Consider the following 14134-nt stretch of genomic DNA (forward strand, 5'->3'; position numbering starts at 1 on the left):
CTGAAATTGGCCATTCTGTATAATGAGTACTTTTACTTTTGGTAGTTTTAGTTTAGGTATATTTTGGTGATAATACTTTAGTCCAGTTTTACATAAGAGTTTGAATACAGGACTTTTACATGTAACCGAGCACTTTTACATATCTGAGTGCTTCCTCCACCTCTGGGAGTTACCACAATGTAAGTGTGTGTCGTGGATAAAGATTTAGTGCCTCGTTTATTACACAACCCAGAAAAAAGTAAACAACTAGTTTGCTTCTGTGTATTCTCTCTCTCTCTCTCTCTCTCTCTTACTGTATTACGTAAACGGGTTATGTAATCGCGCCGCTGCAGGCTGGAGAGCAGTTTAAGGTCCAGCAGGACTCAGAGGCAGACAGCCTGGAGTTATCCATCCATCAGCTACTGACATGTCTCCTGTGAAGCTCGACAGTTCAGGTAAGTCGCCTCCATTTTGAGGATGTTTCACTGTACCGGTTATTCACCTGCTGATAGTCTCACTGCGCAGTCTCCGCACGCAGCCACACGCGCGTTTGGAGACCCATATGCACTTGAAAAGCACATCGTTATCTTTAAAACTGAATTTTGCATGTTTACATATTTATAAAGCAGGGGCTGTTATGTTATGTGTTCTGGTGGAGTTGGTAGGGCGATGATCAGCTCTGATCCAGACTGAATGTCATTCAGTACAAACTGTTCTGCCAGCTTCACTCCTGCAGTATCAGGTTTCTGTTTCTCTCAGGCGACATATCATTTAAATAGGGACAGTTATTGCGTTCTTATTAAGATAATGTAGTATTGATAATAGGCTGTAATCGCAGGAGGAAGTACTGTTGAGCTACAGCCAAGACCAAGTACAGTATGTGAGCTGCCGGTCCCGGAAGACTATGTTTACTGTATCAAAGGTAGCCTTATATTGTGCAGAGAAGTTAACCCCTGTCAGTGTTTTACTAAAGGTTTCAGTGTTGCATTACTGCTGTAGATGTGGAAGGCTGAGTTAATTCTTACTAATCCATATAGGCTACTGTTGAATCTACAGCAGGAATCATATTTAATAAGATCATCATATGTTTGTGGTGTGGCTGTCCTGTGAGAACCACGTATCTCTCCCTCAGGCTGGGCTGATTTGTTGGTTCAGAGGGGTTTTGGACATTTTAGCTGGTCAGGATTAATTGGTTTAACTAGTCACAGCTGGACATGGGTGGTTACTATCATGTATGGTCAGGCTGGTCAGGTCTTAAGTTCACTTTAGCTGGGATAGCTTAATGATATGTATTTTATATTTTAAAAACCATGCTCAGTTGTATGCATAAACCCTGTTTCCTGTAATACATTGTTTTGATCGGATTATATTGACCACAAGCCTCTAAATCAGGCTTCTTTCCGTACCCACAAAAAAAGTCCAGAAATAAATAATTAAATTAAAGGAAAACAAGGACTTGTTTTGAAACCTCCACGGCCACCTTCATGTACTGTTAAATGTTATATATATTAGCCAATTAAAGCATAAAGTTAATGACAAACAATTATTTGTTGTCTGTAAGTAGAAGAGTGTAAACATTAAGGTAAAAAATGTCAGAGCCCCTTACCAAAATGATACCAGAATGTATAACATTTATAAAATACTACACACATATCAAATGATTTTAAACAGAAAAATAATGTATTACACAATTAATACATTTCCAATTTTTTTCCAAAAACACAATTTGACAAACTGTCTATAACAAAATATTTGTCAAGTTGTTTCCTCACACAAATTATCATTATTTTTTACCAGGTCGTGTAATGTAGAATCCCTCCAGCTTCCCCTCTGTCTTCTCCATGTTGTGAGTCTTTACCCATCCACCAAAATACATGAAAAGAGACAACAATTAGCCTTGTGTTTTGCTCAGGCTATTTTAATGCACTGTGATATCAAAAAGTAACATTTGCTGAATTTCCTTTCAATTTCGATCTGAAAAAAGTAATACTTTTTACACGTTATCATAATCTGTGTGATTAATCTCAGCTAAATACCTGTAAACACAGCAAATTGATCTGCAACCAAAGCTTGAAGAAATATGTTTATACACTGAGCTAATAATGGACTTACATTTGTTAAGTGACTCCAAAAAAATAGGGTACTATTGTGTCTGCACGGTATATATTGCTAACATGTTAGCCAAAAGCATTTTTAAGCCAAGATTATATAAAAAAGTGTTGTAACCAGACAAAACGGTCAAACAGTTTTCTCACATGCACAGTACTGATTCTGACACCAATTTGGAAATGAGCACTCAAAAACAAATGGCTCAGAACCTATGGGAAAAAATCCATACTTTCCCATCCTGATCTTCCAAAAGACTTTGGAAACGCGCCTCTCTGAAGGAGGGTTGTTGATTGCTGTTGGTCTCAGAAATACGATGGCTGGCTCAGAGCTCACTCATTCTTTCTCCCCAGAATGTGGATATGCAACACAAAGAAGGGATAGCAGAAAAACAATAGTATTAATTCAAATTCAATCTGATATCTATAATTAACAAGACTAAAAAAGGGCTGTAGCAATGACAACAACTCATGTACCACCTTATTTGAAGGGGTTTGAATAAGACTGATAAGTCCTTTTTTTTTAAATACTCGTCTGTATTTAACAGACGAGTATTCCATCCATTACTGGATCTCCAAAATATATTACTGTACATATGTAAATTAAGGCATCACATATATTCCCTAATAAATAAATAGTTTACATTCATTTTACACTCAAAGATTATTACTGTTAAGAACAAGCCACTCCCCGGCTCTAGTGCTTGGGTAAATAGGGCTTCAGCCCATGGCAACAGTGGAGCTGACTGTTAACAGTAATTTCAGTCACATGTTTTTGTTAACGCTGGAATCTGCCATGAGGAGTTCAGTTGAGTTCTGTGTTAATATGGGTTGAGGTTTGTCAGACAAACACTGTAGTGAAACCAAACAACACAACGTTTCTGTGATCCAGCTGTTCTTCCTCCCACTGAGGGACCAAACATAGCTGCATGTTTACAGCTGCCTCTCTGTAAACACATGGACCAAAATAAACAGGTGCCAGTTCAAGTTCACAGTCTGTTTCAATCTGTGTAACTGTACGTGTTAATGTACAGACTTTTCACTACACGACATCCTACAAACTTTGAAATAAGAAATAAAAATCTGTCAGGTTGAAGTTCAGGAAGGTATCACAGCTTGTTTGTTGAGCAAACATTACATTTGTGTACACAACAGCCACCATTTTCAGTATTCCACTGAATTTATGAGGGTTTTATTCCAAATAGCCTTTATTTCAAGTTAATGTTACATTTGTAAGTAAAGTATTTATTAGCAGCAAGTGAACAGATTGAAAGACCATGAAATTGTTTACAACTAAAGTTTTATACCTATAAATAGCTTGAAATGTATTTAAAAAAAAGAGCAAGTTGAATGTTGCATTTGAGCACCTCTTTTGTACATTTTGGCACAGTTACACCAAATATTTTTTATTTAAATATTTGACTATATTCATATATCCAGACGTATTTATATTCACTCTGACAGCAGAGGTTTAAGAAGAGGCTGCTCATACGGCTCTCAGCTTAGAGATAAACAAGTCGACATCAAACTGATGAATCCTGCTTGTTGAAATATAAATACATATGTTGGCTAAAAATTGCAAATGCAAACAGTGCAGTCAAATACATCCTATGTTGTCCTTCCACACAAAAATAGGGCTCTTATCAAAGTATGCCATATATTGAGTCTATTTTTCATTGGACATTGTTGCCTAATAGTTTGACTTAAGATAAGGAAAATTAAATTAGTTTCTCCAGATATTACCCTGGCTCAGCAGCCAAAAAGCAGCAAAACAGTTTGAATTGAACACAGCAGCAGCATAGATGGCCATGTCCCTAATGTCCATCTGGTTTAGGTATGATACTGTAAATGTGTGTGTCTCCTACAGATGATACAAAGCCTGTTGATAATGGCAATGCGAAGGAATGCATAACGTCAGTGCTGAAGGGACTGGAGACAATTGCACCTCTGGTCCGCTCTGTAGAAGAGACCCCTGAGCCAATCTCTACCGAAGTACAAGGCACCATTCCTTCCTGGATCAATGGCAACCTCCTTCGCAACGGCCCGGGGAAGTTTGAGTTTGGAAACACACAGTGAGTTTGGAAACACCTCAACACACACATAAAAAAACGTAATCTGTGATTAAGCCTTTTCCGTCTGTATTTCATCCCAGCTACAACCACTGGTTTGATGGGATGGCTATGCTGCACCAGTTCAAAATCGACAAAGGCCAGGTGACATACATGAGTCGGTTCCTGCACAGCGATGCCTACAAGAAGAACAGTGAACGGAACCGCATCGTGATATCAGAATTTGGTACCATCGCCATGCCGGACCCCTGTAAAAACTTCTTCCAGCGCTTCCTGTCTCGCTTTGAGATGATAGGTGAGGAGAATACACAAGAAGTGGTGGAATAAAGCAGTGGTCTTCAAAGTGGGGTCTTGGGATTCCCAGGGGTCCTTGAGAGGGTTCTAGGGGGTCGTCATAAAAAAGGGTAATTTTCACTATAAGTCCATCCATAAGTAACACATTGATAGACTGTATGACTTTGGTGATAGGTTTCATACACTTTCTGTGGCTCAGAGGCAGAGCGGGTCATCCACTTATTGGAAGGTTGTTGGTTCGAACCCCCACAAGATACTGAACCATGAAAGCACTTTGAGTGGTCGGAAGACTAGAAAGGCGCAATACAAGTACAGGTCCAGTGACCATTTACCATTTATTTGATCAAGGACGCTGGGACATAATCTAATATAAAAAGGGGTCAGTGACCTAATTTGTGTCAGGTTAGGGGTCCTTGACCAGAAAAAGTTTGAAAACCTCTGGCATAGAGTATACATGGATAATGTGTGACAAAGGAGAGGGCTCATGGCAATCAGTTACAGTTGGTTTGTTGATTCATTGCTCAACAATGTTGCTTCACTGAATTTCAGTCTCTGAGGTATAAATGAATAAAAGCACAGATTTTTGAGAACTTGGTCATTTGAGAAGTGGCAGGAGAGCCAGAAGTGAGATTACGTGAAAGAAAAGAACAATTTGTTCAGTATCATTGTTTGTACAAACTCTGCTTTGGTCTGTGGTGAGGCCAGAAGTGGAGCCCTTTAAATTTCTTTTTTTCTTTTTATACACCAAGATTACATAACACATGCTACAGTGGGGAACAAGGCATTTCCTAAATGTTTCACATTCCTAATATACTTTTCAGTAACCAAAAGCAGCAAATTGTGTGGCAGAATGGTTTACCAAGATGGCTGTTAAAGGAGGAACGCTTTCATCTATTTAAAAGGCCTCTGTGTTTTTCTCTCTGTTACAGAGCCCACGGACAATGCGAGTGTGAGCTTTGTGAAATACAAAGGTGACTACTATGTCAGCACGGAGACAAACTTTATACACAAAGTGAACCCAGAGAACCTAGAAACATTGGAAAAGGTACACACATACCAGTTTATATGCAACATATACACATATTTTCACAGCAGTGTCACACACTGATCTTTCTCATTCTCTGCTATGTTTTGTAGGTAGATTGGAGCAAGTTCATTGCTGTAAATGGAGCCACTGCCCACCCACACTATGACCCCGACGGTACGACCTACAACATGGGAAACTCCTATGGAAGCAAAGGTCAGCCCCATCACCCACAAGACCCATATTAAGATTTACAGAAATCAACAGCGCTCAACAGTTTCCTCTATAATAAAAACGAAATAGTGTTCACTGAATATCTGTCATCGCTGGCTCACATCTCATCTTTAACCTAAGAGATGTCAGAGGAAATGTGTGTAAAAGCTATTACAAGGTACATTATTATTGCAGGCGCCCTGTACAACATCATCAGAGTACCTCCTGAGAAGACAGACGCCACAGACACCCTGCAAGGAGCCAAAATACTCTGTTCTATTGTGCCTGCGAACAAGTCCCATCCCTCCTACTACCACAGCTTTGGTAAGCCAGCATTCATTAGTGATATCCATCTTTCACACTGCTGCCCTCAGCTACTGTACAAAGCCCAGTAATACCGTTCTCCTGCTTCCAGCTATGTCTGAGAACTACGTGGTGTTCATTGAGCAGCCAATTAAGATGGACCTGCTGAAGATAGTCACATGCAAGCTGAGGGGAAAGGCTTTGAGCGAGGGCATCTACTGGGATCCCAAGCAGGAAACTGTCTTCCATCTTGTTGACAAGCGTACAGGCGAGGTGAGATGAACACTACTGGTGGAAAATAAAAAAACATCCTGCTTTAGATGCTGGATCATCTAATCGTGTTTTCTGTACCACAGGTCAGTTCTGTGAAGTACCACACCAAAGCAATCTCCACCTTCCATCAGATCAACGCCTTTGAGGAGGATGGACTCTTGATGCTTGACATGTGCTGCGCAGACGACGGCCAAGCCATCAACAACTACCTCATCCAGAACTTACGCAAGTCAGGAGACGCATTAGATGAGGTCAGCATCTAAATATGCACACACACACACACACATAAAAATCCACCCTCGGATACTGTTAGATATCATCAGAGCAATCCATATTTCTTTTGCATTGTGCTTCAGTTTTCAAGTGTACTGCTGTTTTATACATCACATGTTTTCAAACCTACTGTAAGAAAAGAATCCCTAAAATGTGCAAATCCTGCATTGTTCCTGACCGTGTCCTTCCCAGGTGTACAACGCCATGTGCAGAGCTTTCCCTCGGCGCTTTGTTCTGCCCCTCCATGTGACGAGTGAAACCCCCACAGGCCAGAACCTGAACACTCGGCCCTCCAGTACGGCAACGTGTGTCAAAATCAGCAGCGATAAGGTGAAATTGAATTGTATATTATAGTCTCTTAAGTAAGTAATATTGTGCAGTACAAAACACGTCACACTCCAAGAGACTAATAGTGGTGGAAGTATTCAGCTTCTTTACTTACACAGAATGGTTACAATACCTTGATGTAAAAAAAAATCTACTTAAGTAAAATGACCGTAGTGTTATTGAAAAATACATTGATTATTGAAGTATTATTACATATGCATTAATGTGTTAGCAGCATTTTCCTTTTTGAATTACTTCTAAACTACTGGGTAGTTAAATGTATGTTGTAATCCCCATAGTAACTAGTTACTAGTTGTTACAATGTAGTGAGTGATATATTTCCCTCTGCAGGTTAAATATACAGTTACTTTCCACCAGTAGAAATGAATCATTCCAGACACTGAAATTGGTTGTAGAATGGGAAAGATACATCTACTACAAAGTTACACTAAATATGTCACCATCATGGGATTGTTGAATATAAAAATATAATAATAAAGAATGTGATTTAGGTAATTTATTTTAATTAAAAGAATATCACAATTAATTTTCTCCTATTTTTCTAAATTGCTTCTACAATGACTGAGTGTTAATAATACTGAAAATAATATTTAAAATGTGTTACAGTAATTGCGAATACACAGTCCCAGAGGTACAACTCCAGTCATCATTTCCATCTATCAACTTTTGTGTGTTATAACAAATTTAAATAATTAAAATTCACAAGATCCAGCTCATGACACCAAGAGAACTCAACACAGAAACTGTCAGGTGGTTAGATTTACTGAAGGCAAAAGCAACAAATAAACCAAAAGTCTTCTTTTTCATATGAGCGTCACAAACTGAAGCTGATGGCCAGTGAGCTCATGGACACGACTGATTTCACTGCATGTCCGTAGTAAAAACTCTATTGACTATAAGTGACAATAGACAGTTGATCCTCTCTTTGTCAACAGGTGTTTTGCCAACACGAGAATCTCCATGGAGATGACCTCCAAGAGTATGGTGGCCTGGAGTTCCCTCAGATCAACTACAAGAGATATAACACACAACCATACCGTTGTTTCTACGGCTGTGGCTTCAGACACCTGGTGGGAGACTCACTGCTCAAGATGGACCTGAACAACAAGACGCTCAAGGTGTGTGTGTGTTGTTTGTTTTTTAATTCGTGTAATTAAACAAGTTTATTGTCTAAATAACACAACTTCCCCCGTTCTAAAATACAACCCAACTATGTGCAACATAGCAGAAATGTGTCAATGGTTTTGACCACATCTAGTCAGTCTACATTTATCATTCAATCAATCAATCAAACTTTATTTATATAGCATATATTTTATACAGTTTAGTGCAATTCAAAGTGCTCCACAGATAGACAATACTATAATACAAAAGAATAGAAAAATACAAAAAGGCAGAAATAACAAACAAATAAAACAATATATAACATAAACATGTTACAGGGATATTTTGGGAAATTTGCTTTTCAGTTTTCATGGAGATAGACAAGAGGATGGATACCACTCTCATATCTGTCTGTTAAATATAAACATAGAGCCAGGAGCCTTTATCCTAGCTTAGCATAAAGACTGGAAACAGCTAGGTTGGCTATGTCAGAAGGTAACAAAATCCAACAACCAGTGCCTTTAAAGCTCAATAATGAACACATTATTATCATGTGTTATGTGCCAGACTATTTCTTGGCTGAGAGTCAAGACAGAGCCAAACTATCTGTTTGTCTCTTTCCTGTCTTTAAGCTAAGATAAGCTCCAGTGTCATGCCCCTAGGGAGTAATGAGTACAACTAGAGACCATTTTGCGATAGGATCGCACCACTTACAAAGTGTGTCAACATGTTGATGCGCCGACCCATGAGTACTCAGTGGTCATTACTACATTATTACATGAGTACCCTTGGTTTAAACCACCCCTTCGCCCTCAGCCTTCACAGCAGAAATATTGACATGTCATATCAGGAGACTCACAGGTATATTAATTATTGCTGCATTCCACTTAGGGGAAGCCCTGCTATTGTGCGTGCTGGTTTATTGTCACTGTTACTGGACACTGAGCTGTTGTTACTGTTATTAAGTTTATCTGTATTTCTCCTGCTGTGACAAAATGTTGCTGGGCAACAGTCCATAGCAACCACACACTCTCTACTGAAACACTAAGCTTCTATTACTGAATATGTGTGTGTGTGTGTGACCTCAGGTCTGGTACCAGAAGGGTTTCTTCCCATCAGAGCCTGTGTTTGTGCCGTCCCCTGATGCCGTGGAGGAGGACGATGGTGTCATCCTCTCTGTGGTTCTCACCCCCTCACAGGTAAGAGATTAAAGATGGACAGGAAATGTTGGAAAACCTACAGGAAGAGAACTAAGATATTTTTTGGTTTAGTAATAATTTAGTAAAGGTTTAGTATTAAAAGTAGTTAGTAGTCATCAGTGTTATAATTTTTCACTTCATAGTTTATTTCTCTGACTTTAGAACAACACACGGTTTCTTTGGTTTTAGTTATCACCAGACAGGAGGTCTGTAAGTCTATCTGAGCACAGCACTGGACACATAATCCATCGTAAATATTCATGAGGGAGCAGAGTCATAAATATTCATAGATGAATTTAAAACCAAATTAACTTTGATAGTTTAAAGTTTTGAATTACACACAGAAAAAACAAAACTTTCTAAAGCACAGAAGCCTGTATGTTAGTAGTGGCATTAATATGAACCATATGGGGTATTAAGTCTGCAGAGAGAGAGAGAGAGGATTACAGTTACATATTACAAAATAATTACAAAGATTTCTGTCAGTGGGATTTTTGTTGGAAATTGGAGCAGGAAGAAAATGCTACTTTGGGTCTGTGTATAAACTGAACTGAAGGATTTGAACAGGAAGATAACAGCAAATGAGTTAGTTCTACATATTACAAACTTTTAATTGAAAGTTAAATCCTATTATTTCTATTTTAAGGGCAGACAAGCGCGAACCGTCTTGAGGTGTTGTTGTTGTGCCCCCTCCTGACAGAATGTCTGGCAGCTTAAATCCAAGTTGTGCCGCAGCGTATTATTATCCTCCTCTCCTCTCTTAACTACGCTGTTTCTGTAAAGCACATCAAGTAGTGAGTAAGATTATTTATACAGCACCTTTCAGGAGAGCACAATAAAAGACAAGAAGGCAAATGAAATGCAGACATAAAGCACATCAAATGTTGAGGGATAATTAAAGCTAAAATTAAACTGTGTCGTGACCAGGAGCAGTTTGATATAGTCTGTCAATCAGTACTGTGGAAGTGGACTTTGAGAGTGTGCAGTGCTAATGCAAAATATTTCTAAAGTGGCAAATTAAATTTCCTCAATTGATTTTGTGAATTATTCATTTATTTAACCCGGATAAAAGTAATTCTCTGTGGCCTTCCGCACACATGCACTTTTCAAAAGATGTTTTGGTCCTTTAAGGCGATCAGAGCTGCTCTTTAAAAGAAATATGTAACTGTGAAACACACAGGAAGCTGCGTGTTGGAGAAGAGTTATACATGTACTATCAATGGCGTTATTCTGATAATAAGCTCTTGGTGGTTTTCGATAGTAATTTCACACAACTTTTCTCTCCAGGATAAAGCAACATTCCTCCTGGTTTTGGACGCAAAGACATTTGAAGAGCTGGGAAGAGCCAACGTTCCCGTTAACATGGCTTATGGCTTCCATGGTACCTTCAGTGCCTCTGCATAAAACTATTTGTTGCATTGAAATTTTTTCTGATATTGACTATAACACAGTGTTGATGATTATAACCACTATATTCCTGATTGTACTGAGTTACTGATGCACTAGAAGATGAAAATGGATGCAGTGTTCTGCTACGGACTGAGTACTAATGAGGTACTTTTTAAACTGATCTCTGTTTTTTAGTAACATCCAACAGTAGTGGCATTAAGACACCAATAATAAACCCAAAGATACTCATATTATTATTAATTATATTCTTTTTGTATCAACCTGAAACATACATACTGTTCTCAGGAGAGCACTCATGATTTGTTATACTGTGTACGCAGTATAAGACATTCCAACTACCAAGTGCCAAATGAACATTTTCTCAACAAAAATGATTTTGTATTTTTTTGTATTTTTTACAGGCTGAATGACTTTTATACACAATAAAATGTTTACCTCTGTGAACGGTCAAGTGTGTTTACAGAGTTGTGGATTGTTTGTGCATCCTACACACACACACATACACACACACACACACACACACACAATCTCTGCCAAGATAATGTGCAGCAATATTTTCATATATAAAAACAGCTGTTTTATATTCGGACTGGATTTTATTCGTAGTTTTATCATTTATATTGCATCAACACATTACACAGAGAACGACATTGAATGGATAACGCTCCAGACAGTTCTTGATTGGAGTTTTTTAGTTAGAAATCACATTTCCTGTTATTTTTTACCCTAAAATGTATACTTTTTATATTTGCTTAACTTTCTTCTCATTTCCTTCTCTTTATTTGTTGCTGAATTATAATGATATATATATTATTCTCAGTTATTTAATTCCAATTGTTTTTTTTCCCCAAAATAAATGCACAGAAAAAAACATACAAAATTTCACACTATTTTTAAGTCTTTGTCTTACAAAAATTTTAATATTTCAATGCTCAGTGAAAAACACTTTCCATTATTAACATCATCACAGCCTAGTAGTCAAATTTGTGTTTGTATTGTGAATTATAAATTAAATACATGTATTATTATTTGAATGGTTTATTTGAGGGTTTTAAATGAACATAATACACAATGACAATAATACACAGTTACAACTGTTGCTTAAATATGGTATGGTCTCTCATATACATTTTAATTATATAAATTTGAAAGACACTATCAAACACAAGGTATAATCTATTATCAATCGTGTTCCTAGAGGTCAAAATTTGGGAAACCCCTTTACTGGGTGGAGGATATCCTTTGATGGTATGAAATAATTTGATTCACTGTATAATAACAAATACATTACAATGTAACTTTTTGATACTTTATGCTCTACAATCCAGTGCTGAACTTATTTTATTTTTAAACCCTGAAACGCCAAACCAATAAAAACGTGCTAAATGGCTGCGACTGAGGTTTTTCTGTCTGCTGCAACAAATTCACACATCATCCACTAGAGGTCAGCACCTGATGCCATTTCAGGCACCATCAGTCTGAATCTGCAGTCAGGACCTAAACTCACTACCTGACAAGGATTTTGTTAATAAAAATGTCAAGGAGAAAAAAAAAAACATAGTACAGAGAGAAAAACCTGTCACATGGAGCTTTGCGTTGTTTGTGTGTGTTGGGACAACAGAAAGACTTTGGTGTTTGTGATCAGCAACAATGCAACTTCTCCCTTCAGTGACTGCGTTGCCGTCTGTACCGTAACAGTCGTAAACAGCAGCCCTTTCTGCTTTCAGCTGCATGATTGTGAATCTTAACGGATCCACTCTCTGGCTCATACAACTGTTTCAACAAAGGGGTGAGGCAGGAGCAACGTCTGTAAGGGAGGCAGGCTCAACATGGGCACACAGACTATAAGAGGGATCAAACCTGTGACCTTCTGACAATTGGATGGTCTGTAACCGCCAGCCTACCCTGCCACTTCAAAAACGTACAACAAACACTGGAGGAGCCTGGCTTTGAACCACAGAGGGGTTATATCCAAGTCTGTGACCTTAACAACTGCATTTATAGGACACTTGAGACAGAGCGCCTCAACTGGACAGAGACAAAAAAAAAAAAAAAATAGATTTGTGATGTTCAAGAGTGAACTGGAACAGGAGACAAGACTACTATCACACCTTGGTTCAAAAAACAAAACAAAAAATTACATTTGGAATAGATCAGACTCAAAACAATGGATTAAAGCAGAGGACTAAATGCAGCTTGCCAATTCACTTTTTTAGGCTGCGTGTGTGGCCACGATGAACAGATGCGCATTTCCATAGCGGAGTGAACAAAAGGGAAAAGAAAAAAAAACTCTCCCGGTGGTTCCTGACAGCCGATTAAAGCAACAGGACCCAAACTCTTAAAAGGAAACCTCTAAATCTAACAGTTTTTTTCAGTCAATTTAAGTTTTTAAAGTTTCAGAGAGTACAGAACATTCATTATTGATGGTTACAACTAGGACTGCAGCTGGTACATTTTGTTAGAACAATTGTGATTTCTTAAAATCAAAAAGGATTTTAAGAACGATATGCAACCATACACTTGTTTTCACTGTCTGAAACTTTCAAAGACTTCCTCATTAACTACTCATCACTGACCTCTGAGCATTATTCTCTACAGGGAAGCACAATCAATACATTTGTGTAATATACTTTGTATAAGCAGCCGAAGGAATGTGGCAGAGCAAGATAAAATAAACCTATCAAAAATAATTACGGTGATAAATCAGAGATTTGATGTGATTTCACTGAACAGGAATCCACCAGCTGCGTCTTTTGATTTATTCTGCAAAGTGAAGTGCTGACAGATACTTTCCCCGTAGCAAGTCTGGAAGCAAACAAATCCCTGTTATTATCCTTTGTGTTGCTGCTGAACTTAGTTTGGTCACCTACAGTATAAACATGTACCAGGCAGCAAGGAATGTATAAACAATCATTTTCATATCGACCACTCAACGTTGGTTTAATTTTCTTATTTAGCACAGATTGACTGTGCTACAGAGAGCGGGCAGCGGTTTTGTAATCTCTATTGAAGCAGTCAGCATTGACTCAGGTCAGGAATTGTGATTTCCTTGCAGGATAGTAGCTTGTGATCAGCGGTGGCATAAGAAGCACAACGTTTATTTTTAGCTTGTTTCTCGTTTGTGATATGAATAGCCCTGAAAGCTGCTGCCTTCTGTGTAAACTCATGAAATGTTTGAAGTCAGACTCCACTGCAAGCAAGCTTTCGCATTACACAGTCCGTTGATCCATTGTTAATATAAAAGAAATAAAGGCCAGCTTTAACTATTAGAGTCATGGTAGGTATCCACTACAGCAGGTCTTGAGTTGTGTCGTCAGTATAGAGTTAGCTCAGTCTGTACTAAACCAAAAACTGACAAACTAAAAGAAAAAATACAGTAAATACACAATGTGGCCATCAACCAAAGTGATTTATCAATCCAGTGTAATTATATATTATTCAAAACTGTTCACCTGCCCTGCACACACACACATTTCACTTAATCAGAAAAGAGCTGAGACACACAAAAAGCTGCACATTATTTAAAGTCAAAAATCTACT

At 38.2% G+C, this 14134-nt stretch overlaps 2 protein-coding genes across 3 annotated transcripts in view; one reads left to right on the forward strand and one right to left on the reverse strand.

Moving 5' to 3' along the window:
* snx19a (sorting nexin 19a) overlaps positions 1 to 14134 on the reverse strand; it is a 92873-nt gene that overhangs the window by 11684 nt on the left and 67055 nt on the right. Inside the window, exons 4-5 of one of the 2 annotated variants that reach the window (XM_035666108.1) lie at positions 2318 to 2426; positions 1774 to 1831 (exon numbers count right to left, since the gene is read on the reverse strand). The gene's annotated coding sequence lies outside the window, so the exon portion shown is untranslated. The other variant, XM_035666110.1, reaches the window with a different exon arrangement.
* LOC118331293 (beta,beta-carotene 9',10'-oxygenase-like) lies at positions 294 to 11050 on the forward strand. Its single transcript, XM_035666111.1, has 12 exons — positions 294 to 434; positions 3952 to 4156; positions 4237 to 4448; positions 5377 to 5492; positions 5585 to 5687; positions 5880 to 6008; positions 6100 to 6260; positions 6344 to 6511; positions 6726 to 6863; positions 7817 to 7999; positions 9074 to 9184; positions 10472 to 11050. The coding sequence occupies exons 1-12, from the start codon at positions 407 to 409 to the stop codon at positions 10586 to 10588; spliced, it is 1671 nt and encodes a 556-aa protein (XP_035522004.1). The 5' UTR covers positions 294 to 406; the 3' UTR covers positions 10589 to 11050.

The sequence above is a fragment of the Morone saxatilis genome, unplaced genomic scaffold (assembly GCF_004916995.1).
Source record: "Morone saxatilis isolate NCDOM2014 unplaced genomic scaffold, NCSU_SB_2.0 Contig20, whole genome shotgun sequence".
NCBI classification, from domain to species: Eukaryota; Metazoa; Chordata; class Actinopteri; family Moronidae; genus Morone; species Morone saxatilis.